We start from the raw sequence: 25,763 nt of genomic DNA, 5'->3' as shown, positions 1-25,763 counted from the left end.
TCAGACAACAATAGCTGCAGTTGATAAAAATGTAAAGGCTTTTGTTTCAAGCTTGACAAAGGCTGACAGAAAAATTAAAGGACAGAGTGATAATGATGGATGGCCCTTGCTGTATTTTGACTGAGAATGAAAGAAATTTTAAGTGGTAAACTGAACTGAGTGATGACCTACCTGGGAAACAATCTCACTACTCTGTGCAAAATTTAATCAGTCTGTGGTATGTAGCACTAAATAATTTAGCAAGGTTTTAAATTCAAAGGGAGCTGCACTTACCCTTGCTCCAAGAAAGCGGGACTGAACAAAAGGATCATTCAGCTTGAATATCATGTGCCAATAGCTCCTTAGCACTTAGACTGAATGATCATGAACGCTCATGGACATGAGGTCAAGGGGTTCTTTTTACTAATTGATTCAGATTTATGAAACTCTGAAATGGCAATTATGTGCTTGACATTTTTGCTAGCAAATCAGATGTCATTAAAAATATCCAAACCCTTTTAAGAAAAGCTCCATGTAGATCTATATCCCTAGTTAAAGCATTAGAGACTTCTGGTGAATGAGTTCATATTGCAAGACATACAGATGGGCTAAAAAGGCTAGGCAGATTAGAAATAAAATAAAATAAATTCACATAGCCCTATTATTGTAAGACATTTAGTGGGCCTGTAGCTGATACTGCATGTTAGAAGATGTGAGACATTTCATTAAAGTTTGATTAAATATAATTTGGTTGCACAGTCATGACAGAGAAAAACCTCCAAGTGCTAAGAGATACTACAATTTTGATGCTGCTTCTTTTTCTTCTTAAATTAGGAACTGGGAATAACAATCGTTTTCTCTTCTTCGAAATTTTTTTTTTAGCTTGGTGGTTGCTTTGTTTCTTTGGTTTTACTCCTCTTTCAAAAGCAACAGGTTTCAGCAGCAAAAGAAGGAGGATGAAGTATAACAATTTACAGAAAAAAAAAAAAAGACTTTCCTTCTGTTTTCAAAGAGGCAAGGAAAAAACTGGAATCTGCACATCCCTGGCCCAAATCCTGTCCTTAGAAATTTAAGGATATAACTCAAAAGAACAAAGCCCATTTCAATATTAATACTTAGTACTCGTGGTACAGTGTCATCCCAAATCACTTAAAATCAGGGCCTGATATCACACCGTGGTACATTTTACAACACATGCTCTGATCAGAATTGCTTTTGACAAAATAAAAAATGTGATGAATTTTTTTAAAAAAACCACAAGGTGTAGTAGCAAGTTATTTCGGATTATGCTATCTATTTTGACACTGAAATATGAAGGAAAAGCTAGCTGCCCTAAGTTGTCTTGAAACAACTCCTCTAGTGAATCTCTCATTTGCTTTGTGCACCAGAGCAACACCAGGACTCACAAAGACTACAGGTGTGTGAAAAGCTGATTTTCCACCACCAAAGCAGGTCAAGTTCAGGACAGCTGGGTGAGCTGTCAGAAAACAAGCAGCTGTGGATCTCAGGCAGGTGACAAGAAAGAAGCAATGGGAAGGAAGTGCCTCAATGTATTAGGAAGGACATGGTAAGGGAGGGTAAGTTCTCAGGGCTGAGAGAAGTGATCGGCTCTGCGACTTTTCTCCTCTCTCAAAGTGCATCTGCCCAGACTCAGACCAGCTCTCAGAAGTGCTGTGGGACTCTGGGTCACATGGACAGGAAGGGTTTTTGGGTAAAACCCATCTCTACCACCTTCCACGTGGACTTTAACAAGCAGAACCTGCCAAGCGAAGGCAGCCCTCGCTCTTTCTCTAGCAGTCATCAGAGTCTGGGATTTAGTAGGCACTGGGACTATGTGTTCTATAATGCTCATGAGTACTTGCTAAAATTCAAAGAGTAGCTGTAAATGCAGATAAAAAGGTTTTTTTCTTTTTCTTTCTTTTTTTTTTTAATGGATAGAAAAACATGACCTTTCTGCATAGCACAGATGTTGCCACAAATACATCTTTGTCACCTGGAGACTGGGGGTAGTCTTGCACACACAGTTAGTGGAGCTGCACACAGGGACCCCAGGAAACTTGAACCAAGCATTTCAGGGGAAATCATCTAACATGAACATTTAAGTATTGCACTGGTGGCTCATAGCTTTCAAAATGTCGGGCTCGACCTTTGAAGCCCTCAGTGCTTACTTTAGGGATCATTTTGCTCCCCACAGCACTCCACTGAATTTGCTATCAGCAAAAGCACTCTCGCTGCAGCTCCCTGGGAACGGAGAGAGAAGTTTGCAATGAAGGCCCTGAGATGCTGGAACACGCTCCCATTTCCCTGTCCGTCAGACTTGTTGTTTGTCACCAGTCGAGCCATTTCAAAAGCTCACCATTCTTGCTCCCAGTGAAGCAGAAGAATAAAAGGTGACACAAGGTAGTATCTCACAACACATATTACCTGCTGCTGTTCAGTTTTGGTGGGGCAGATTATATGAATTGCAACATTTGCACTGCAGAAAACGAATAGGCTGTGATGTGTTATTTCTTAATTTCTACTTGTGCTAAAACCAGGTGATACACAGAGAACATAAAAGGACAAAGTTGATAAGATAGTAACAAGGTGATTGGACATTGAAAATTATCTTAGTATAAAAAAATTGAAGTTCTTACATAGGCAAATACTTTTAAATTGAGGAATTTGTTTTCAGGCACTCTAAGTTTTACTTTACTAATGGTTATTATTGCAAATTTAAAGACAAATCAAACTAAGTATTCAACAGAAAGATTAATCTTGCATGTTCTGGAGTTATATGAATATAATACATACTTCAAATTACAATTTAGTTGAAAAGCAAAATATAAGACCTAATTTTTTCCTAAACTTAGCATAAGTTTTGCTAGCAGATAAAAAGAATCCTTTCCAATTAAATAGTAGCAATAATAAAGCCTACTATTTTAAAGGACTCAATATATCTTGTATAAAAGCTCACCTTTCTCATTAGTTACAAACACTGCACTGGGTAAATCACTGAAGCCTATGCAATTTGCCTGAAAGAAATTAAGTAAAATTTGCAGAGCATGCAAGAGGCTAAGGAAATGAATTTTGTAATTCAACATTTTAAATAAAAAGGTAGTTTTAGGGCCTTGTTTGAGATCACAGACTTCAATGAAGAAGCTTTTTCTATAAAAAGGCATCTATGCAGGTCTTGATTTGGTTCACAACCCTACATTAACAAATATATGCACAGTAAAGAATGGATCTCCACCCCGAAGATTTGCAAGATCATTATTTGGACAGTACAGACGAAATTTTAGGAAAAAAGAGGCAGCATCATTCTCACTTCACAGCTGGGGAAATGAACACAGAAGAATTAAGTGGAATGTCTTAAATTTGACAGACTTCTGAGCCTGACAGGGGAGTTCAGAATAGATGTCCTGAGGCTCATTTTAATCCTCTACTAAAACCACCCAAAAACTAAAAAAAAACCCTAACCAAAAATATAAAGGAAAATAAAACCTCTCTCAAAACTGCATTTTAAAAAGCACTTGTCCTCATACCTGCAGTGCCAATTTCAGTTCATTCAAGACAAAATATTACCACAAAAGCCTCCAAACATCTTGTATGAATAAAGCCAGCACGATTTTCCCCAGAAACGCACCATTCTATCACTATTAATATGGTGTTCTAGGGCCATTGCCACTGCTTAAAAATCACATTAAGGCTGTGATGTTCATTTTTATTCTTTTTAAGTAAACAGACAAGCCAAATTTCCTTGTTTTTCCAAGCCATAAAATAGGAGTATTCAAAATTAAATGAAATAAAGTAGCAGCAGCTGGTCCTTGAAAACCTATAAGGGAAAGCTAATGTACAATACAAATTCAGACACCAGCAGCCTTGAACAGAGATGACAGCTTTCCCAGAGTGACACTTGACTCTTCCTGCACAGGAAAAAAAATCAAAAAGCTCAGCCAGAATTGCACTGAGAAGAAGAAAGAGGTCAAGGAGAATTTTCCAAAATTTCCCTGTTATGGGAACATGTGTTGAAACTAAATGGAGGTAAACAGATTGCTGATCTCTATTTTATTATAGCCTCTGCTTTCATTTCTCTGATAAATTCAGGACAGATCACTGAAATTGCTTAAACAACTCAAAACCTGCTTCAATAATTTTAAGGTTAGTAAAAAGAGATAACCAAGAATGTTATTTATTTTAAATTACTTTATTTCAAAATATAATCAAAGGGGTCCAAGACTAATCTGAAACACTTTATCACAGCAGGATAGCTGTATCTCAATGAAAATCACCTTGGGAAAGTGAATGGCATCTTTGCAACTTAAAACATCAATTATTGCACTTCTCTGTACTGTCTGACTAATATAATTAATTCTCACATTCCTATCACCAAAGTACACTACCTGAGAAAATAAGGCCCTATCTTTCTAGCTGTCAATCTTTAATGCTCAGCCTTTTTTTGCTCAAAAGAGTTCTACACATGTAGTTGAATTCCTGCCATGACTCTTTGTCTCTGAAACACATAACTATGAATGATGGGATACATGCAATATAGTCAAGACTTAATTTTGCTAAAATTACCCAGCTTGCTATCAGGCTGGCAGATATTTAGTACCTTAACAATTAAGCCATCAAATTGGATAACTCACCAGTGGAATATCAGTGTTATTTATAAAGAATGGTTGGTCACATTGCTAATTTATTTTCAACAAAATGATATATAAAGAGATTTCACTTCCTTCTTGGGAACACTGAAATCCATCCAGACCTTCTCCTCAATCAAGCACCAAAGTAGCACTTCAGCATGTCAGGGTCCTTCAGCTCCTCCCTGCCTCCTACCAATCAAGGATTACAAATCCTGCAGTAAATGTAAAACCCAGAAAACTCTGGGGGAAAAACAAATCCACAAGTGCAGTGGCCCACAGTAATATCTAAGGAATGAAACACTTTAACCATTTCTACAGTTTTACCCTGCCAATTTTTTTTTCTTTTCTCCACTCCTTTGGTTTGTTTTTGCGTTCACTTGCCATGATGATAAATATGGGCAGTTTCAGCTGAAAGATACACCCTCCTCAGGCATCAGGTTACCAAGAAATCCTTTTTTTTTTCATCAGGGTGTATCTGGGGAGTAAAAAAGCTGTGTGGATACCGGCGAAGGAAAAGCAAAGAAAATGCAGAACTGAGCATAAAGTAGATAAAGAAAAAAGAAAAAAAAAGCCCCTAAGCGCTTTAATTCTCCTCTCTTCAGGCCTTCTAACAAAAGAAAAGTAATTCTGAGTGAAAATTGTTTGGATCACTCTCACAAATGGCTCATTACCCTTCTTCATAAAATGAACACCCTCAGTTGTAGCTGATATCTGGAAACCTGTTGCCAGGTAAGTTTCTTCAAATGGTGTTAAAACTTTCTTAGTGCTCCTGAGGGAGCCCACAGCGTTGTGAAACAAGTCAGGGTGTTGTGTGAGATCCTCACATGGCATATTCCAGCTAACTTTATCAGCTTGGGTAGCAATGGCTTTTTTATTTTGTTTTATTTTTATTCCTTGCAACTTGAGAATGGTTTTGAGATACACCTTACTGTCCTCCTGATTACTTTTTGCTATCTATTCCCCTTTCCAGGGGAGACACACAGAAAGATCGAGGTGATGAGCTTTTCTGAAAGATGCCAAAAAGTTTGGAATCCTTGAGACAGTCAAGGTGATTCACAGTAAGGTATAGCAAGTCAGAGGAAGATCCAATGCACAAAGTCTATGACAGGATTTAGCAATTAAAAAAAATGTGACTTTGATAAAGCAAAGAGAGTTTTGTTTAATTGCATAAAATACTCAAGCAGCAAAAGCTAAAAAATTTATTTTGTGATTGCAGTTTAAAGGATTTCATATTGGAGGGGGATCCCAGCACAAATTTAGATTGAACCTTTGCTATGAAGAAAGATTGGCAAGATTTTTAAAATTTTAAAGATTTATTACATATTTTTAGGTTTTTTTCAGGACAATTTTAAATTTTTGTCCATATGACCTTCTTTTTAATTGAAAGAATAATGAAAACAAGTGCGGAAATACTTCATTTGCTGTAAATAAAATGCTAGAAGAATAAGAAACATCTGATTGAATACTTTTTCCCCTTATATAATATAGAAATGCAGGCTAAGACAAACTCCAGAAAATCTTGCCAGGTAATTAAAATTTCAAGTAGCAAAAATAGAATGATCAGTACCAATAATTTTTAACATCAAATTATGGATGTTAGAAATATTAATAGTCCGAGATAAGCTAAGACTGAGCCTTGATGCTCATCTTCCCATGTGATCAGAGACCTTACCTATGAAAGTTCTCAATGCAATCTGAGATGCATATTTTTTGCAGAAGCTTTCCCTGCTCCTCTCAGTCTCCTAAGCATTTAATTCTATTTTCATTTGGTCAGAACCTTCCCAAGGTTCACAATCTCAGCTGGAACTAAGCACAGTACTGATGTATCACCTGGCATTACCAATTGTCATTTAGAGCAATATCACAGGTAGAGTACCATTTTCTTTCTTGAATTGAGTGAAAAACTGAACACCTAATTCTCCAAAGAAAGTTATAGAAGCACCACATAAGAAAGACAGAGCCAGAATATGCTTATCTGCATTCAACATAGAGCCTAATGGTGCAGAAAAGGTTGCAAGGCAGAAAAATCAAGAAGTCACTTTTATATTATCTCTATAGTTTGAGATTTCTGAATAATAAATGATTTAGGCAGAAACAGAAGACCATTCATGACTACAATATTATCATCAGTTCCAAGTGAAATTATTCAGTTAAAAGTTGTATTTTCTTCATGAAGATTGCATATGATCTTCATAGACATGGTCATTTTCCAACCTGATGTCAAAGAGAAGAGCTCAGTTGAAGTAAACTTCAAGAAAATTGGGGGTATAAGCAATAGCAAAGTGAGAAGTCTAGAGAAATTAGAGAGCAAGCTTTACTACTACAGAAAATCACTGATAATAAACTCAACAGCACTATTTTAGAAATACATGGCATTGAAGGTCAATTAGAACAGTTCTTTTCAAGAAAGCAAGAGTAATATTTCTAGTTCAAGATGTACTTCATTGTATATGCTCTACTAATATACAAGCATCCAAAATATTAACTTTATGCAATTATTGTGCATGAACAAAAAAAAATCCCTCATTATAATTCAAAGCTAACATAGTCTTTTACTTTTCAGAAATCACATAAGAAATCCTAATCAAGGACTATCACATTAGCCAATTATATACATACACAGCAAATTAAATATTTTCAAGACTTGTGTGTTATTAAAGACATTATCCAAAACCACAGGCTTTTAGAATAAGTATGACATCTATTCAAATAGGAATGGACTATACATATTAGAATATTTTGTTAAAGGTTGAACCTGGAGGGAGATTTGATGTTGATGTAATGCTCTGAATTAAATTATTTCAATAAGTACTCCAGCATAGGCATATTAAAAAAAAATCTTCCATATGTTATCTAAAAAATCACTTTATTTTAAAAGTTTTCCTTCATGAAAAGTATTTTAATCTAAAAATGTAGAAGTGTCAAACATAGGTCCCAAAAATGTTAGTGTGGTTTGGAATTTGGTTATTTACTTGACCTTTTCAAACTTTAAGCTTATCTAGAAAAAAAAAAATTGTATCTTATTTTTCTAAAGCCACCATAAATGAAGAATGATCAGTTCACGCAGCTCAACTATACACCCCTCTATTCAAGTATTCGTCAACAAAAAGCAATTTCAAACAAGCTGCCTTGAGAGAGGGATAATAGCTAGACAATTCATCCATAAAATTAAGCCAACAATTCCACCCTAACTTTCTTGACAGACTTCTCATACCTGAAAATGTCAACTGAACACTATTCTTCTTTTGTCCAATAATAAAAGCTATATTACACAATGATTTCTTAATTCATCTGGCTGACATTCACTTGCATTGGGCTTTAAGGTGTGGATCACACCTTCTAACACAACCAAGACTCTCCTGGAGAAGTCAAATTTAATATTATGATAATTATTTAATACCATAATGTCACTGAAGAACATTCATGTGTATGCAAAATCAAAATATTTCAACACAATTTGAAGGGCTATGCTTTGAAGAATAACACATGAATAAAATCCTCTCTGTGCTTACAATGCTGCCTTTAACAGAGGGTTATAATGAGTTGCTTTCTCAGGCCTGACAGTGCAACCTCACTCCTCTTCACCTTGATTTTCACTAAAACTATCCAGCTGAGGGGGATTTCAAAGGATATGATGATGTAAAAAAAATTAAAAATAAAATTTAAAAAAAAGTCTCTTCCTGGTTGACTGACTATCTGTTTGACTGCTTTGTTTTGTGACTGCATATGAATGCATGGATGGTGGGGAAGAGGAAGAGAGAAAAAGAAGAGAGAGTTTGGGAGGAAGGAAAGCTTTTGAGACAAAAGTCTTCAAGAATCTTCCTTTATTTATTTATTTTTCAACTGAAAGTTTAGGCTTCTTTGTTTCTGAGTTGTCTTCTATACTTTTACAGTATTTTTACACCTTACAAAATGGGAATAGGAAAAAAATTTCAACATTTCTTTTCAAGGAGTCAGAATTGAAACTTCTTTCTTTTAATTCACACACAAATAAAAAAAAAGAAAAATATTAAAACTAAAAGACACAGGTATTCAAATGCACTGAATTTTTAATTAAGGCCTAAGAAGTCTTCTGAGTCTTGTATTCTTGAATGCCTTGATGGCTGTAAAGATGATGTCGGGGGTTTTTTACCAAAATTTCCCAACATATCACCATAAATGTTATTATTGTTACATCACACCACAGGTCTCCTCCATTCTATTTTCAAACAAAGCCCAGGGTTTGCTCACCCAAAGGGAGGATACTCCCATAGGCAAAGAATGATGTGTGTGTAATTGAGACATTTCAACTCAGAACATTTAAAGGAGAAAACTTTGAAAAATATGCAGTTACCTCACTGTGTAGGGTCTTAACACCAAAAGAGAGGGCAACTAGATTACTGATGAATGTGCTGCTCCACATGGATGCTGCTTTTTTTCCTTCCTTCCTCCTCTCTGCCTCTCTAGTGAATACTTCTTATATTTTTGATGTATGTTTATGACAATAAGGTATCCAAAAACAGTGTAAGATTTATCCGAGGTCTGTAGTGACAATATTTGCAAATCAAAAGATCTATTGCCTATTCAGTAAGCTGAGTTTTCCAAGAAAGTAGAAAATATCCTCACCTCTTCAGATTTCTTTCAATTTACTGCTCTACTCAGTTTCTACTTTCACAGAGAGATATGTACAACTGAGTTAGAGAAACAAAGGAAAGAGAGGGGCCGCTACAGGGACATCACAAGAGAAACGAAATGTAATAAAAATCTGATAGTGGACAAATGAACTGACAAAGATAAATGAATCTAGAACAGATAGAGGTAATAGAGCTTGTTTAATTTCATGTGTGTTTTTAATTACACAGGGTTTATACTAATTTAAAAAGAAACTTGTATTTATGTAGAAGTGAACCACACTGGAGTTGTGTGGCCACAGAAGGTTAACCTCTATAAATGTATTTGGAGGTAGGATTTAATAAACCAAAGTGCCAGGTGCAGATTGGGCATAGTCCCATTTACCAGATACAGAGAACAACCAATCACAGAGATTTACAACTAGACCAAAAATTAAGAAAAAAGTGAAAAAAAGACCATGAAAGAAGGAGGGTGAATACAGGGGACAGGAATCCAGGAAATGAAGAGTTTAAGATCATAATTAATGAGAAATTGAGACCAAGGTGGAAATACTTAAGAATCTACTGAAGGGAAGCAGCCCAAGTATAAAAGTCATTTTAACTGCTTCCCGTTACTTCCAGGAAAAACAGCAAGAGAGGCCAAATAGCTTGCAAAGTTGGGAAGTGAAGAGATCAAGCAGCAGGCTTAAACAAACAAAAGAGAATACACTTCCCTCAAAGCACATAACTCAATTCAGAAACTTGTTGCCACAGGTTACTGTGAAAGCTAAGATGACAAATGTTTTGAAATGGGACTGGACAAGCAGGTGGAATATAAATAATGTTATAGTTAGGAAAGGTGCAGTGGGACCTTTGGTCTTACACATTGTAGGAGATCTTTTTCAAAGCACATTTCAAAATACTAATGAGAATGTAACTCAGTCTTTCAGTTGCCTTTATTTGCAAAAAATAGCTTGCCTAAGAAAAAAATAGAAAACAGAGAGGCTGAAGACAAAGGAATATGTTATGACACTTTTTATTCTCCAGAGACACTTAGTAACTGGCTCAAATGCTTTCTACTGTATGTATAATTAGGACAATAAGAACTGCCTTGACCATCCACAGCTGCTGATTCATGTTAATTTCCATATTGCTCTTCTAGATAATTGCTACATGACACATTATAGCTCTGAATATTTCAATTAATTTAATGCGTGTCTGTGGATTGGCACATCAGGATATTTCACCAAGGTACTTTATTTCAAATAGGTCTGCAAATTATCAAATGCTGCTGTTTCCATTAAGAAGGTTTCTCAGTGAGGTGGGCTCGTGTCACTCGCTCCAGTGTGATGATGAACTAAGTCTTCAGCAGTGACATCAAGAGGTTATGAACTACCCCTCCAAACATAACAGGTGCATCTTCAGTCTGATTTTGATGGACCATGCCCTTCCTCAACTCCAGCTGGATCAGTGCAGTTATTAGCTAAGCTTTGCAACTACAATCTTTGTTTTGTAGGTCGAGCAACATGAGTTTGACAGTTTGCTCTGTTTGCTGATGATTAATGACTAGCATTTGGACAAAGGTAAACAAAAATTCTTAATAAATTGGAAGAGAGTGAAAATTGCCTGGGGCACATTACCAAAGAAAAGGTGTAATATATCTAGCCAGAATGTGCACTTCCAAAGCACTAGACTTGCCAATTAGAATACGGAAATGACAACAGCTACAGCCATTAAAGCTTGTGCCTTTGTTACTGCAGGAGACAAATGTTTGAGCAAACTACATGTCTTCCCTTTGTACTTCTGCCTATAAACTCTGACTTCGTGCCCACCTTTCTGCTTCACAAAGTATTTTATGACATTTATCATTAACAATAAATGTTAAGAAAAATTAAATTAGCAGTCACATTGATTCAGCAAAGCAGCATGAGCATATTTAATAGCCCATGCCTTTCACTTTATTCAAATAGGTTCAATTTCTCTGAAGTCTGATTTTTTTAAATTATGCTACAAATCTAAAAAGAATTTTTATGTTATCAGATACTAATTGCATTGGACAGCTTGCCCTTCATCTGCTTATCACAATATTTATTTCCACTGCCATCACTTAACATCAAAACAGTATTATCTCATCATCACTTGCAGTGGAAAAAAAATGCGACTTTCCTGTATAATTTTGTGTCTAGGGTGGTCCAGTTAAAGGTAAAAGACACTCTTTCCTTGGTTTGTATAATCAATATGTATAAATACTTTGGTTACCTTTAATCTCTAACTATGATAATGATTATGATTGTATAATAATTATGATTATGATTCCATTTTTAGGCAATCCTCTCTCTACACTAAAGCTGTCTCAATCTCTGTTAGGGAGATAACTTAAGAAACCGACAGAATTAGTAGATCGAGTACCATTCAGAGGGGGATTTCATGGGGAGGGAAAAAATAATAGAAGCCAGAGGAAGATCTGTTAACATTACCAAACAGAAAGACAGAAAATCTGTCAGAGTAGAAGTGAGGAGGGGGAGAAAAAAATTAAAACAAAAGAAGAAAAAATGTAGTGCAAATGACAGTATACATAAGAGAAGAAAAGCTTTAGAATAGTTCCACTCCCCTTCTCCTGCAGAGGATACCTTCCATTGATATCCTCTCTTTCCTCATGCAAGCTCACATGGAAAATCTGGCCTGTAGTTGGATTAGAAATCTAACATTTAAAGTAAGAAGGCATACTTATGGGATAAATCAGCTCTAACAAAGCAGTAGGACAAAAAAAATTACATCAACACATTAAGCACAGGGGAAGGGATGAGAACTCAAAGGATGCTTCCAGATATATTTAGGAAGATTAAAAAAAAAATTAAAAATTCTCTATTAAATGGAAGGATGCATCTCAGAAAGTGATAAAAAGTAGGTTTTCTGGCCCCAAGAGAAAGAGAGAGAAAATATTGTATAATTTGGGGAGGATTATGTTTCACTAGAGACATTCATGAATGTAATGAGATAAGAAGGGGTAAGGCTGCTTAAATTGATCTATACAACTGATTATGCTACACTTGATAAAATAATTGTGTCAGTCTCCTCTGTACTTAAAAATAAACCTAACAGCTCTGAAATGCAGTAAGTTGTTAAGCACTAAACATCATCTCATACTCTGCACATTACTCTCATTGTTTCAGAAACCTCAGAAGCACCTGACATTTACCTTCTCTAGTTCCAACACTGGAATTGCAGAAATGCAATTAGGAAAACTCTGTTACTCATAACAGAAAAGGTCAGCAATGAGCAAGCTAAACCTGATAACATGCCTAATGTGCTGCCAAACATAACAGAACGCCTCCCTGATAATGAATGATTTTACAGACTGCCATGAAGTTGTTGCAAGATGATCAGATCAACAGGGGGCATGCCACTGTGCAAAAGACACAAAGCAAATGGTGAAATACTCTTTGATACAGGTATATTGCAGTTACCACTGATGGAAAAAAATCCACCATTATAAAAAAAACCCCATATTTTCAGAAATAATCACGTAAATAAATTGAGCAGAAAACACCAATGACACAAGTTTTAACATATGGTAAGTGCAGAAGCCATTACCTCATCAGAGGCAGTGCACTTTGTGCCTGCAGCCAACAACCAACACACCACCACCTCTAGGATGTAAAAGATATTTTTTCTCTTCTTGCAGTAACGAATGTAAGTAGAGGTTAGGAGGTTTAGTTTTTCGGTTTGTCTTCAATACAGAAATACTCACGCAGCAGTACAGGCTCTGTGTTCCTTATGCAAAGACCTACTTACTTGTGCCACTAATACTACATCAACTAATAGTGAACTTGAAGAAAAAAAATGGAAAGTAATCTAAGGGTTTCTTGTGATAAATGACATTTCACCAACAGCAGCAGTAAATAGTTCCTTACTAAAAGCAGCACTTATTAGAAGTTTTATGCCAAATCCCTAAAGGCAGGTTAAACCTGGAGAGAAAAATATTTTTGAGACTTTACAACCATCAAAGAAATGCATATTTGTTATAACCAAATTCATCTTAAGCAAATAAAATCTACATGATGTGTAATTTTCATTTTTTTTTTTAAATTTTATTTTGTTGCAGTTAAAAGAAGTTGTATTAAAAAAAAAAATCAGACAAATAAAGTACCTTCACACACTACACTGGAACTTCTGCCTCTATATTCACTTAGATTAAAATTCAAACTATGGAAATCATCACCTTCCAGGAATTATCACATACATATCTGTGATAAGGGAATATCATGTTTTGAGACTGCTAGATCCATATTGCAAGGCTGTTTTAAAGGCAAATGTTAATTTTGTATTATAGTTTCTCCTATATCTGAGTTATAGCAATTTGATTCATGATCAATGTAAAAGGTACCTATTGTTTTCAGGACACATATTGTCTAATTAATTAAGGAAAAAAAAACCTGCAATTTAATGTGAACCTTCCTATTTTTAAAAGTAGTATAATGAATTAAGGACATCATATAGTTTTGAGGATTGACTATCATGACAGACCAGCTAACTTATATAAGTTGAATTTTCTTAGTAGCAGGATATAACTTGTGTGAAGAACCAGATGTCCTGTATTTGGTGGTCTATAAAAAAACTAAAGAGAAAACCTGAAGCATTCATCTGTCTGGTATTCCTCTTCATATATATCCTTTTGTAACCAGCTTTATCTGAACAGCCAGACCTGAGGCAAAGTGTTTTTAAAACAGTACCAACATACTGCAAAACATTTTTACAGGTGCTTTCTTAGCAAAAAGTTCACAACATAAGTGACGATATTCTTTTTAAACTGCATGAAGAGAGGCATGCTAATAAAAGAGACAACATCCTTCAATCAAAGTGCAATTATACTACCAGCTCTTTCTTGCTATTCTTTCTGTAATGATTATAAGCAACTGACTGCATTGGCTTGAAATGTTACATATGCATTACATGCACTAAGGAGAACACACTCACCATGTACTATCAGGACATATTCTGTGCTGTTTCGGCCAATAGGATTTTTTGCTTCACATCGATATGTGCCATTGTCTGTTTTGTTTAGGAAACTGATGCTTAGAACCCTGCCATTGACAACCATTCTCTCTGGGTCTGGTAGTTCTCCACCGTCCTTTGTCCACAGTACTGGTTCTGGCCTGTTGGATCCAAAGCAATGCATTTATTTAGACACATGAAACATGTATATGCAACACATACATCAGAAGTAAGCAGCATCAGAAACTTAGGAATAGTAACCTACCATCAAAGGATATTCAATCATTGTTTGAATTACTGGGTATAATGCACTGTCACTATTACAACCTCACGATCCCAGACATCAGCTATTAAAGAAAGTGAAAGAATAAGGAGAGACAAAAAGGGAAATAAAAAAGGAAGGAGAACAGTAATGGAACAGGCCAAGATCTTTCCTAAATTAAACAAACAAACAAATAAACAAAAAAACAACAAAATAAGTAGGTCTTGCAAGGTATTAGGGCCCACAGTTTGTTAAGATGCTTGGCAAGCTAATTGAAAATAACTTTCCATTGTGTGATGAGCAATGTGGTTCTGTGTGGCTGACAGGAACCAGAAATCATGCAAGCAGGATGAGATAGATGTAAGTGGTTTGTAAAAGGATTTTCAAATTATTTGGGGCATTCACATTCACAAGTGCACTTGCACGTGCCAAGGGTTTTTCCTGAACCAAGCATATCGGTCTCAAAGCAGCACATCTTGCACACAATCTAAATTTGTTTCAGTTGCTGCACTGTGTCACATCCCATCCCTTTTCCCACCCTTTCTGGATCCTTCCCTTAAATAATTGCTTGTTACACATGTTATCACAAACAATGAAAGATTTAACTAAAAATCTGGATTTCCTTCTTTTATGAAACTTTTCCTCTGTGCCTCATGAACTCACATCAAACAGGCCAAAGGAATACACTGGCAGTGATAATTCTCTAGGCAAAATCATGGGTACCAGAGAGAAGGGAACTGCCCATCCTGCAGATTGACACATACACCTTTCCACTGGCAAGTGATATCTAACTCTTTCCTAAAGACACTCACAGAGCTCCACAGTTCAGGAGATTTGCCTAACGGACAGCATGATGTATTTATGGTGTGCAGTCTTTACCTACATGTAACAAGATACACTTTCAAATTTACATGAGGGAAATCACCAAAAAGGCAGGCTTGTGACTGGGAATGAAAGTTTGCTTTACTGAATCCTGTCTATGTAACAAACAGAGCCTCTCAGACCCTTAGGCACTGCTCACTGAAGCAGTACAGCCTGGAAATTCACTGCTACCTTACTTGTAGCTTCGTACATTGTAACCCAAATATCAATCTCTTTCTTTTGGGTACAGTACTTAAGTGATTTCAGTCAGAAGCTGTTCTAGATTGGCACATATATTTGATAGGAGAATATTACATTATATTGTCCTATTGAAATACTCAGTTGTGTGATTTGGTAATAAAATAAAGTACAGTACAGTGTTATAGAATTAGCAGTTGCCAAGTTAGTCACTAGTCTTACTCAAGAAATAGTTAATTTAATTAATTGGAATCAGATGTTCAAAGACTATTAAACATAATAAGTGTTAAGAGTAAGAATTAAATACTTAAAAAGAAACATTTTGCCAAAATGTGGCCTCATTCACAGAAAAATAGTCCTAATGCCCACAACAACATAATTTTCTTTTAAGTTAGGCAACATATGTAAACAAAGAGTATTTTTCTGAAATGTACTTACTGCTATGTAGTTCATATAGCTCTTTAAAGTAACAATACTGTGGGTCCCTCCCAACTCAGAATACTCTGTGAATATCTGAAATATTTATCTTCAAATATAACAGTTTTATACACCTTTTTGTAATATTTGGATGACATCCTGCTAAGACATTGTTGAAATTGCTGCTGTCTGAAGTTATGATATTTTTCAGAAAATCATATATCCAGATAATAAAGCAAGAATTAAGAACTGCTGGCGTAATGGGCCTTATTTATAGCTCACTATTAATATGTCATAATACTCTTCCTAAGTGAATTTTCATGAGCAGATATTTAAATACACATGACACAAAATGTACACACTTCCTTTCTGCTTAATGTGAGCTGGGACTTTAGATGTCCATGCTGTAGCAGAAACATGCCCTACAGAGTTCACAACATTAAGGTGTGATTTCTTTGATATGGTAAGGTGGATTTGTTCAATTTTCTAGCAAACTCCTCATTGTTTCCCATTTATTGGTCTACTGTGAATCTGTAATCCCAGGAGTGGAAACCTCTGAGACACTTCTGCTACAATGTGCACCATTACCTGCATAAATGGCATGTTAAAGCAACTTCTGTGCAGTGGTAATTCATGGAACTTACATTTTAAATTGAAACTGGATGGCATATCCTAGGGGAAAACCCATAGGATAACAAATAAGTATGAAATAGAGACTTAGATATAAATTATTCAGGACTCTGTCACAGTGTAATATACCAGCTGTAGTCTTATACAGAGCACTTAGCTATGGTTGCAAAATGATACATGGCAGAAAAATCACAGCTTAGAGAGAGGCAGATCTGCATACTGGGGGTGTTGTGGAAGATGTTAATTAATAGTTATTATTAAGCCATCCTGTGCTGTATTTGTGGCAGCAGCAGAACAATTCCTGGGCAGCAGGCCCATAGTCCACACATCTTGGTGACCAGGCACAGCTCTCAGGCATGATGGTGCCTAAAGCAGCAATTCTGTCACAACCACAAAATTAAATTTTGTCTGCACTGCTAGGAAGCTTTGAGACACTGTGGTCTAAACAATTCACTAGTTAGGCAGGAGTGTGCTAAGAACATGAGACATGCTCATGCACCCAGGCCATGGTACTGCTGTGGTCAGCAATAAGGGGATGGTTGTTTAAGGAAAGCATGTGACTACATCCCTTTCCCGTGGTCCATTCCTCCTGCACTCTGCCAGCATCCACAATCATTCTGTCAGAGATGCTACAGGGCACATCTCTTGTTCTCTTTTGTGTTTACTTGGTATTTAGACCTGTTGCCTATGACTGTCTCTAATATCTTTTGCAATCTTCTTATAATGTCTGTCAACCCAGGCTTCTGTAGCAATGAATTCTGGAAGTTCCCTACCTGCTATGCAAAAACGTATTTACTTTTATCTGTCTTACACTGATCTCCTAGCAGTGGCAATGAATATTGCAGGTATGGTAAGTAACACTTCTGCATATTATGATCTTGTTATGACAGCTTTGTACTTAGCAGGTCTCTCTCTCCCCCTCTTCCTCTGTTTGTCTGTATTTGATAACTCCCTAGAAAAAAAAAAAAGGCAGTACAAAAAAATTTACAAGAAAAGGGCAAAGGAATTTTAACTTTAGCTGTTCTTTGATAACTGTTTAGCTGTTCTTTGATAGCTGTTCTTTGATAACTTCATTGCCCAAAGTATAAATGCAGGAAAACACTGATGACGTGAAGTTTTCCTTCTCTGACAAGGCACAGACAAGTGTGAATTCTCCAGAGTTTATTCTGTTGAAACATGGGTGCAAACCAGACAGAGGTTCTCTCTCTTATCCAACATTTTGACTTAGTTTTGACATGCTCAAACACCTGGCAAATACATACACTCTTAATATTGCACATTTTTCTCTCTTGCATAAAAATCTCTAATACTGTAGAATTTCAGAGCTTTTTCCAAACCCATGGACTGACACAATGCTACCTATTCCTGTATGGACTGGAACAAACAGGGTGGCTCTGGGCCCTGGGTTTGTGCTTACTTCAAGCTGAATCATACTTATCTGTTTAATACCTATTTTTTTTCAGACAATCCTGAAAACATCTTTGTTGGAGCCCCACAGCTATAAAGGCAGAATAAGCTATGGCCACTAATGCAATTGCACTCTGCTACTCTCACACATCTCCCGGTGCAAACAAGCTCACTGACCTGCTCTGTCCTAACAGGAACATGCACCCTGTTAGTTACAATGCAGTAACCCAAAGAATTAGTGTGTCCTCCCTTTTTTTGCTGTATTGGATAAGAGCTACTTTTCTATCTCCACGGTTTAATCCCTCCCATGTGGATGTGGTTAAGTGGAAATTAGCTGTGCTGCCACTGAGACCCTGCATTGGCTTGAAGGAGGTGGCAGAGCTGAAGCACTAAGATGCTGTTTTCTTCCCCAAAACACAGCTTTGCTTCTGGCTTATCCATTCTAATTTGCTCCCAGTGTGACACCTTTTAAAAAAACCCAAACAAATTAAGCATGCTGTACTGATTGAAATACTTCCAAAGCCACAGCTCAACTGTGCCAGCCTCTGATATTTCTTTGACTAGTATGCATTGCTTTTACTGATTTCACTTTGCACTCAGCTGCTCATGGTGGCATTATCAGGACTGTGTCACACAGAAAGAAGCCAGAGATGCCAATCACAAGCATTATGATCAATGACTTTTCTGTCTGCCTCGCAAGAAACGTGAACTCTATACTTCCTCTGATAAATTGTAACATGGGTTTAGGTTTTGTTATAATTTGTGTTTAATCCTAACAGAAAAAGCCCAGAAGCATCCAGTGACTGATTTACAGAAGAGAACTGATTTTTAGTATAAATAAATAATTTTGTTAACTGTCTTCCTGTTAGCCTCAAAACCTGGCATAAAAAGCCACAAAATTTGGTATTCTTTCCCAGTCAAACTGAAATGGGACTGCAATGAAGGTATTAAAACACTGGTGTGAAGTTTCACAATGATTCATGTTTTATATTATGGGACAGTAATTTTCTTGCAAGCAATTGAACAAAGAATTTGTAAATAAAACAAACTTATTTTCTAATCGTGAGGTTAGGAAAACTTTTTTTTTTCTTCCAAAATACATCATAGAGAAAGCTAAGGGCAAACTGAAAAAAATTAAAAAAAAATTCAAAATCAGAGTCAGATTTGATTAGAAAAGAACAGTTAGGCACTGACATGTTTTCAACAAGTGTTTACATAGCATGAAAGTAAGGAGTTATATTTAAGTCCACATTAATTTTTTTTTTAATAACTGAGGTCTTTAAAATTACACAGTAGCATTTTAAAACAAGTTTGTTTACTTTCCATCCCTTTCTCCATCCTTAACCAAAATATTGATGCTTCAGTGCTTTCTTGTAATCCCCTCTAGTGGTATCTTTATACCTGTTATAGTTAACCCATCCCTCATTTAAAAATGATACCTATCTATTGTATTACCTCTTCTTTCTGAGCAAAGTGAATTTGTGCAATGCCATCAATTTGCCCTTGAAAGTTCTTGGCTCCATTCATTTTTGTTGCCCTTTTCTGATTTTTTTTGTACAGAAAGGTCATGTACAAAGTGTTCTTAGTAAACAAAACCTGAATAACTTACTGGCCCTCAATAACAGCACAGGATAACCTTCCCCATTCCTTAAGACTACACTCAAAAAACATTGCCAAAAAACCCAAAATAACAAAAAACAATGCTACCTCTCTACATATTCAGTTCCACTGAGGATATTATCATCCAACTGGGTATCTTAAACCAATATGGGTAAAAATAAGAAAGACGTAAGAATTTGAGGAACACTAACAAGACAAGTATTTGTTTTCCTTTCCTCTCAAACCATACCTGTTACTTCTATAAACAGGGATACACTTGTACTCTCTGAAATCCATAAAAACATAATGTAGTGGATATGTTCAAATGAGTAATGGAAAAGGTATCACATTCATCAGAGCATTTCCTGTTGAAATCCTGGTGCAATGTTAAAAGTCATCTAAGGGAACGATTGCTTCATTAATTTGAAATGTATGATTTCTCTGTATCAAGAAACTGGATTTTTAGCTTTGTCAGTTAATCATCCAGTTGAAAGTCGAAACCCTAAGGGAACCTCTTGTTTATATAAAGTCTCAGTCTGATGAGTCATTTTGGGATGAGCTGTTTTGGGAGCATTTCATCTATCAAAAACATCAATACCCACAGTCACTAGCCTTTCATAAAAGGCTTGGATAGATGGTTTTTACGCTATGAGATTAGAACTCTCTGTGATTTTGTAGCTCTGCAAAGCCTGAGTAACCTTCATAGAGTGTTTTTCTCCCCAGAAGAATTAGTAAAGGATATCCTAAGTACCTTTAATGAAGTTCTCTCTTTTTTTTTTTTAAGGAAGCTTTGAACATCTGAATTGAATATTATATTTGTCTCTACTTTTCTCTTTTAAGCATCTCAACAGTCATAACATAGTCTAAGAACATTTATGATACCCTATACTAACATTTTAAATATAGTTTAGAGTTAAATTACCAAAATATGTTAAAAATGAGGTGGCAACAAAAAATAGATTTCTACTTTTTACATCATAAATATTTGACAAGAACTTGCAGATATAAAGACAGCAGGAAGAACAAGAAATGTTGTAGACAGCTGCAGCATATTATACCTTTAAAAAGCTGCTTAAGTAATAAACATATAGAGATAACAAGAACCTCAAATGGTATTAACATTCATCATTTACAGGAATAATCAAAAAAAAAAGAGAACACTAAAAAATAGAATAAATAAAAATATAACAGGGAAAAAAAGCAAACAAACCAAAAAAACAAACCAAACCAATAAAAAACTCATTCATTCCTTACCTTTTGTCCTAGCTACAGATGAAACCTTTATTTTGTTCATCACAACTACACTTGGGTGACAGACCCCCTGCCTGTCGCTTGCTTTAGATAAATTAGGCAATGCTCTCACCTGCACCGGATTAGAAGTACTAACTGTGTTGATACCATACACTGAATTTTCAGCTGAAAGTCCTTACCCCTCAGCTGACATCAGCTGATTAAAGTGAATCATGAAGAGTCTTTTCAAAGCAGAGATATTTATTCTTTTACCCAAAGCTATAAAGTACAGCTTGTTACAGGGTAAAAGAGTAAATTTTTGTATTCATATTTCCTCCTATCTACACTCAAATCTTTCCTTGAAACCAATTTTAAGGTTCCTTCCAGGTATATTTCTTTGTTATCAGGCTGATAATCCATTCCTTTTATCCTTTAGTATCTTTAGAGTCCCTTTGACCTAAGGCTTTAAACTGAACACAACTGTGTAATGCTGCTGGTTCCTGTCTGGATGTGGCTTTTTCCTAATTGATCACCATCCCATTATAATTGTAATTTCTTTTAAACTACTTACTTGTAGATTTCCCTTTTGCATGTATCATGTACCTTCCCCCTCTCCTCCCCAGAGTGTTTCCTTTGTTAGTCATTTTCAAGAAGGCAAGGCAATATCAGATTAATATTCTGAAAAGTGCATAGTCCGCATATATATGTATGTATATATGAAGTTTCTTACCTAATTCCAGTATTATTCACAATCTTCTCAAAGAAGTATAAAAACCCTGCTGTGAATAACATTTTGGAGAATGGCTTTCTCATAGTCATGAGGCAGATCAACAAGAGAACTTATGTGAAATCAGAAGACAACTTATCATGAATTGCATCAGAAATATCCCTTGTATTCTACTACTGTAAGCAGCAGGGATGCTAAAAATGGACAAAAAGATTGTCTAAAAAAAAATAGAAGATGCCACAGGGATGTACTCCAGAATTTCATTTAAATAAACTCAAAATCCATTGCCACATGAAAGGAAATGTGGGGGGAAGTGCCCTAGGCCTGTTCACAAACTATCAACCTTCCCAAGGCAAGTTTAATGCAGGAGGAAGAAGCAGACACCAAACCAATGTGCTCACTTCTGCTGATGAACCACTGTCTTCCCATGAGCCACATTAGAAGTGAAAAAAAATAGGTCAGAGAATTAATTTTCAATAGTCACTGTGCGTGTGTTGGAGAATCAGTGTCTTGTCAGGTTTGGTTTTGTTGTGCCAGCCCTTCAGCTTTGAGGGAAATGCAATTTCCTCTTGCATATACACAAATGTTCACAGTGAAAAAAAGAATCTTGTGCTTATACCCTCCGCTTTCTTGATACACATTAAGATTTAAAACCTTTCATGCTTTCTAAGGAGCTGTTGATTTTCTCCAACCTTTTTCTTGGGCATCTGTGTCTGCTGCTTCCTCAGAAGAAAGTGGGAGCACTGCAGATGTGTTAATTTTATGGGCTTTCATAGCAGAGAACAGTAAATTCCTTCAGCTACCTGGTCTGTATAGTTCCCATTCTGTAATCTCTCCTGCTGGTATTTTATTTTACACAAATCTCTCCCACATCTGTCATATACTACATCCACTTTCCAACTTCTGGTGTCTCATTTCATCCCTCCTCCCATTTTTTGCATTCTCTGAATCTGACCAACTTCCAAAACAGCAGATTTGACATTTCTACTCCTTTATTATTTCTCAAGACATTTTTGCACCAGGTAGATAATTATACACCTAAAAGGCAAAATTTGTTGAACTAATTTATTTCTGCCTTCCCTCGCCATGAATCTAGAAACACAAAATGGGAGAGTGAGAAAGAGGCTGCATATTTCCAAATTTTCAAAGCCAGGCCACCACTTGAGAGCAAATGAAAATGAAGAATACAGGCACACTGATGCACACCATAAAGAAGAAAGGTAAACCATTAGGTCAGGGAATAGGCAATTACTTCATTTTTTTCAGAATAAATCTGAAAAAGACATGGATACTTTAATGCATTTTTAGTAGTTCAAATCAAAATGCCTAGTATTTTAGAATATTTTTTAGTAACTAGCTAATAAACACACATTTTAATATGTATTTTAAAGTCCAAGGTTCAAAACTTCTCAAGTTCAGAGGGAACACTATAACCTCTACAGCTTACAAACAGGTTTCATAAAAAGTGCTTTAAATTTTTCTGTCTTTAGAAAACAATTTTATGTATGGCTATACTGTTCAATTTATGTTGCTAGTTTATAAATAATTTATATTTATTTTAAATTTTAACCAGGACAAAAAAACCCCAAAAGTCCTCCATAGAAGTATATCATTGCTTTCAAAAAGATTCCTGAGGCTAAAAATGCAGAAGGTGAGGTGTAAAGCCAGTACAGCAGCAGGAAAAAAAAATCAAACAATACCCAACAAAACACAAACAAACAAACAAGAAAATAAAATCCGAACCCCATTAAACAATCTGATGTCATAAATCCTGCCTTACTTTCTGGGCAACGGAGGCCTTGCAGAGGTGACCACCTCTGTCAGCTAAATAACAACAGCTCAAGGACAAAGTGGTAGGTGATACTTCACAGGAAATATCTGTGGCTTGGCCTGGACTTGACCACAGATTAGAGAAGGTGTTTTCCAATTTCTATAAAGTAGCAAAGATGCTGGGTTTGTTTCAGAATTCTGGGACTGAAGGCCTGATATGTCCCGATTGCACGTTGTTGCACCCGTTCAGGTGGATGCACAATCATTGTCTGCCGTGCAGTCATTCAGTGGCTCTCACATGTAATGGATAAGACATCCTTAATAACATATCAATAATGAAGGGAAAGTGACAGCTTTGTTTTTAGGAGATTGTGCAAGAAAGCAGAGGGCTAGAGAGCTTCTCCATGAGGTGCTTCTCCTGTACTGCTGCAGGCAGAGGGGGAAAGGCAGACTCTGTGAGGCTGCCATCTCAGCCAGGATATGGAAAGTCAGCAGAGCCTGAGCTCTGACCAAAAGCCAGGCAGCCTCACACAGGGGAAGATGTGAGGTCTACTCACAGAGAAACACTCATGCCCTGAAAGCTTCTTTAACATTCTGGAGCTGAAAGTACTTTGGATCAGCACTGGAGAACGGCGCTAATATACGCCCTTCCCCTGTTCTGCCTGGGATTGGTGCCATATATTGATGTGGAAATTACAAAGACAAATCCCTTTCCTTTCAGCCTCATAAGCTAAGACCTACACTCTCAGATAAGAGTGGGAAGGGGAGAGAGGAGAAACTATATACAGATAAGTGGATATAAAGAATAATTGTCACACCTTGCATAAAAATTTTATTGCTATTCCTAAGGGCTTTTCTCTTTCCTGCCAGAGTACAGCTGAAATGATGTCATGCAAGAATTTTATTCACATGAAAAATTGTTGATTAAACATTGAAATCTTAATGGCCTGGTTTCACTATAATTCCAGTTCTATACATTTCTAATTATGTAGTCAGTGCTCAAACAGCTAAATCTTTGGGCTTCTTATGCTGCTGTTTACACCTTGTTGATTCCTTCTTAAAGTTTAAGAGCAATTGAGAAATTAGTAGATTATTCTTTTTCATCAGCTGTAAGTAAAGCATGACTATAAGAACAAAGGATGATAGAAACTGCAGTGGATTAAATGGACAATATCTGAAAAAAATGTATTTCAAAGACATGCAAATGTCAGCAGTATTAAGATAATATGGTGCTCAAGTGGATGCATCAGAATGGCTGCTGAAAATTACTGGGATTAACCAGGAACTATGATCTTAATGTTAATGAAGTACTGCTGGGGATAGGAAAGCAGCAGCAAAGCATAATGATAGGATGTGCACACCTTAGTTACTATGCAGAGGAAAATAACACCTTCTCAACTGGTATGCCTTCAGATCTTTTTATAACACTGTGCCTCCTCATGCCAGTTTACAAGCATACAGCATCCCCAGCCAACAGAGAAAGAAAACACTGATTTATTAGAAATAACAGAAAAAAAAAGAGCTTCATCACCACTTATTTTAAAGACTTTACATTATCATATTACAGGATTAAGAAATGTACATTTTCTTAAACTAGCTTGGCTAACATAAGCTATGCTGAAGTGCCACAGAGAGATAATGGTGGGGATTGCAAAAAAAAGGAGGTAACTGCCACATCACATCTCCATTTCCTTTTCTTCTTTTCCTTAATCAGTATTATGTCTGTTGGCCATAACCCTAACACCAGTTAAGGCCTGAAGTGTATATCAATGTATGAATGAGCAAATGTTATTAGGAGCTTTTTTTCCCCTTTGACAAGTCAGGATTTTAGACTGCTTAGATATTTCAGGCTGACACACTGATGGACAAGCTGAACTTGCACTGCTTTTGCTAATAGCTGTGTCCCAACATTCATAAGAAACTTTGTTAAAATAAACTGAGAAATCCCATCTAAGAAACACCAACAGCACTTTTTGAGTTAAGGTCAAATGCTCGCTGGCACAAGAATCAAAGAGGAAAATGAAGACTGGCTGATTCATTTCCACTTTTTCCATTAAGTAAACAGTTGAAAATCTCATTCACAGTTACTTGCTTGTCCAAATACTACTTGTTTGAAATCATTTGCTGCTGATGTAAGACACAGTCAAGGAGAAGCCTCATTAAACTAAAGTTCCTTCCTGCACTTGAGGTGCAGTGACAACACACAGAGAGCTGATAAAAGTACCAGTGCTGCAACTTGAATGACAAGCAAGGACTATACAAAGCCTTTAGTACCAACCCTCATTAAGCAAGGTATGCATTTCTTGACTTTCAATGAATGTAAGAACATCATGAAGTTTGGGAGATGTAGCAAAATATCCTCTTTCCACCAAATAAGATACTATTAATAACTAGCCTTAACTACAACATTTCTAAGATCTTCATTTGAATTGTGGATTCTTCTCAGCAAGTAAGCAAATGTTTGTTACTATTTA

At 36.2% G+C, this 25,763-nt stretch overlaps 1 protein-coding gene across 3 annotated transcripts in view; it reads right to left on the bottom strand.

The window, feature by feature from the left end:
* Positions 1 to 25,763, bottom strand: part of CADM2 (cell adhesion molecule 2) — a 601,907-nt gene that overhangs the window by 51,080 nt on the left and 525,064 nt on the right. For all 3 annotated transcript variants that reach the window (XM_071563511.1, XM_071563530.1, XM_071563521.1), the window contains one exon: positions 14,171 to 14,349. In XM_071563511.1, the coding sequence (XP_071419612.1) occupies positions 14,171 to 14,349 (179 nt within the window). The remainder of the gene's footprint in view (positions 1 to 14,170; positions 14,350 to 25,763) is intronic.

This window comes from Pithys albifrons, chromosome 1 (genome assembly GCF_047495875.1).
Source record: "Pithys albifrons albifrons isolate INPA30051 chromosome 1, PitAlb_v1, whole genome shotgun sequence".
NCBI classification, from domain to species: Eukaryota; Metazoa; Chordata; class Aves; order Passeriformes; family Thamnophilidae; genus Pithys; species Pithys albifrons.
The sequence above is the reverse complement of the archived record's forward strand: the minus strand, read 5'-3'. Positions and strand labels throughout refer to the sequence as shown.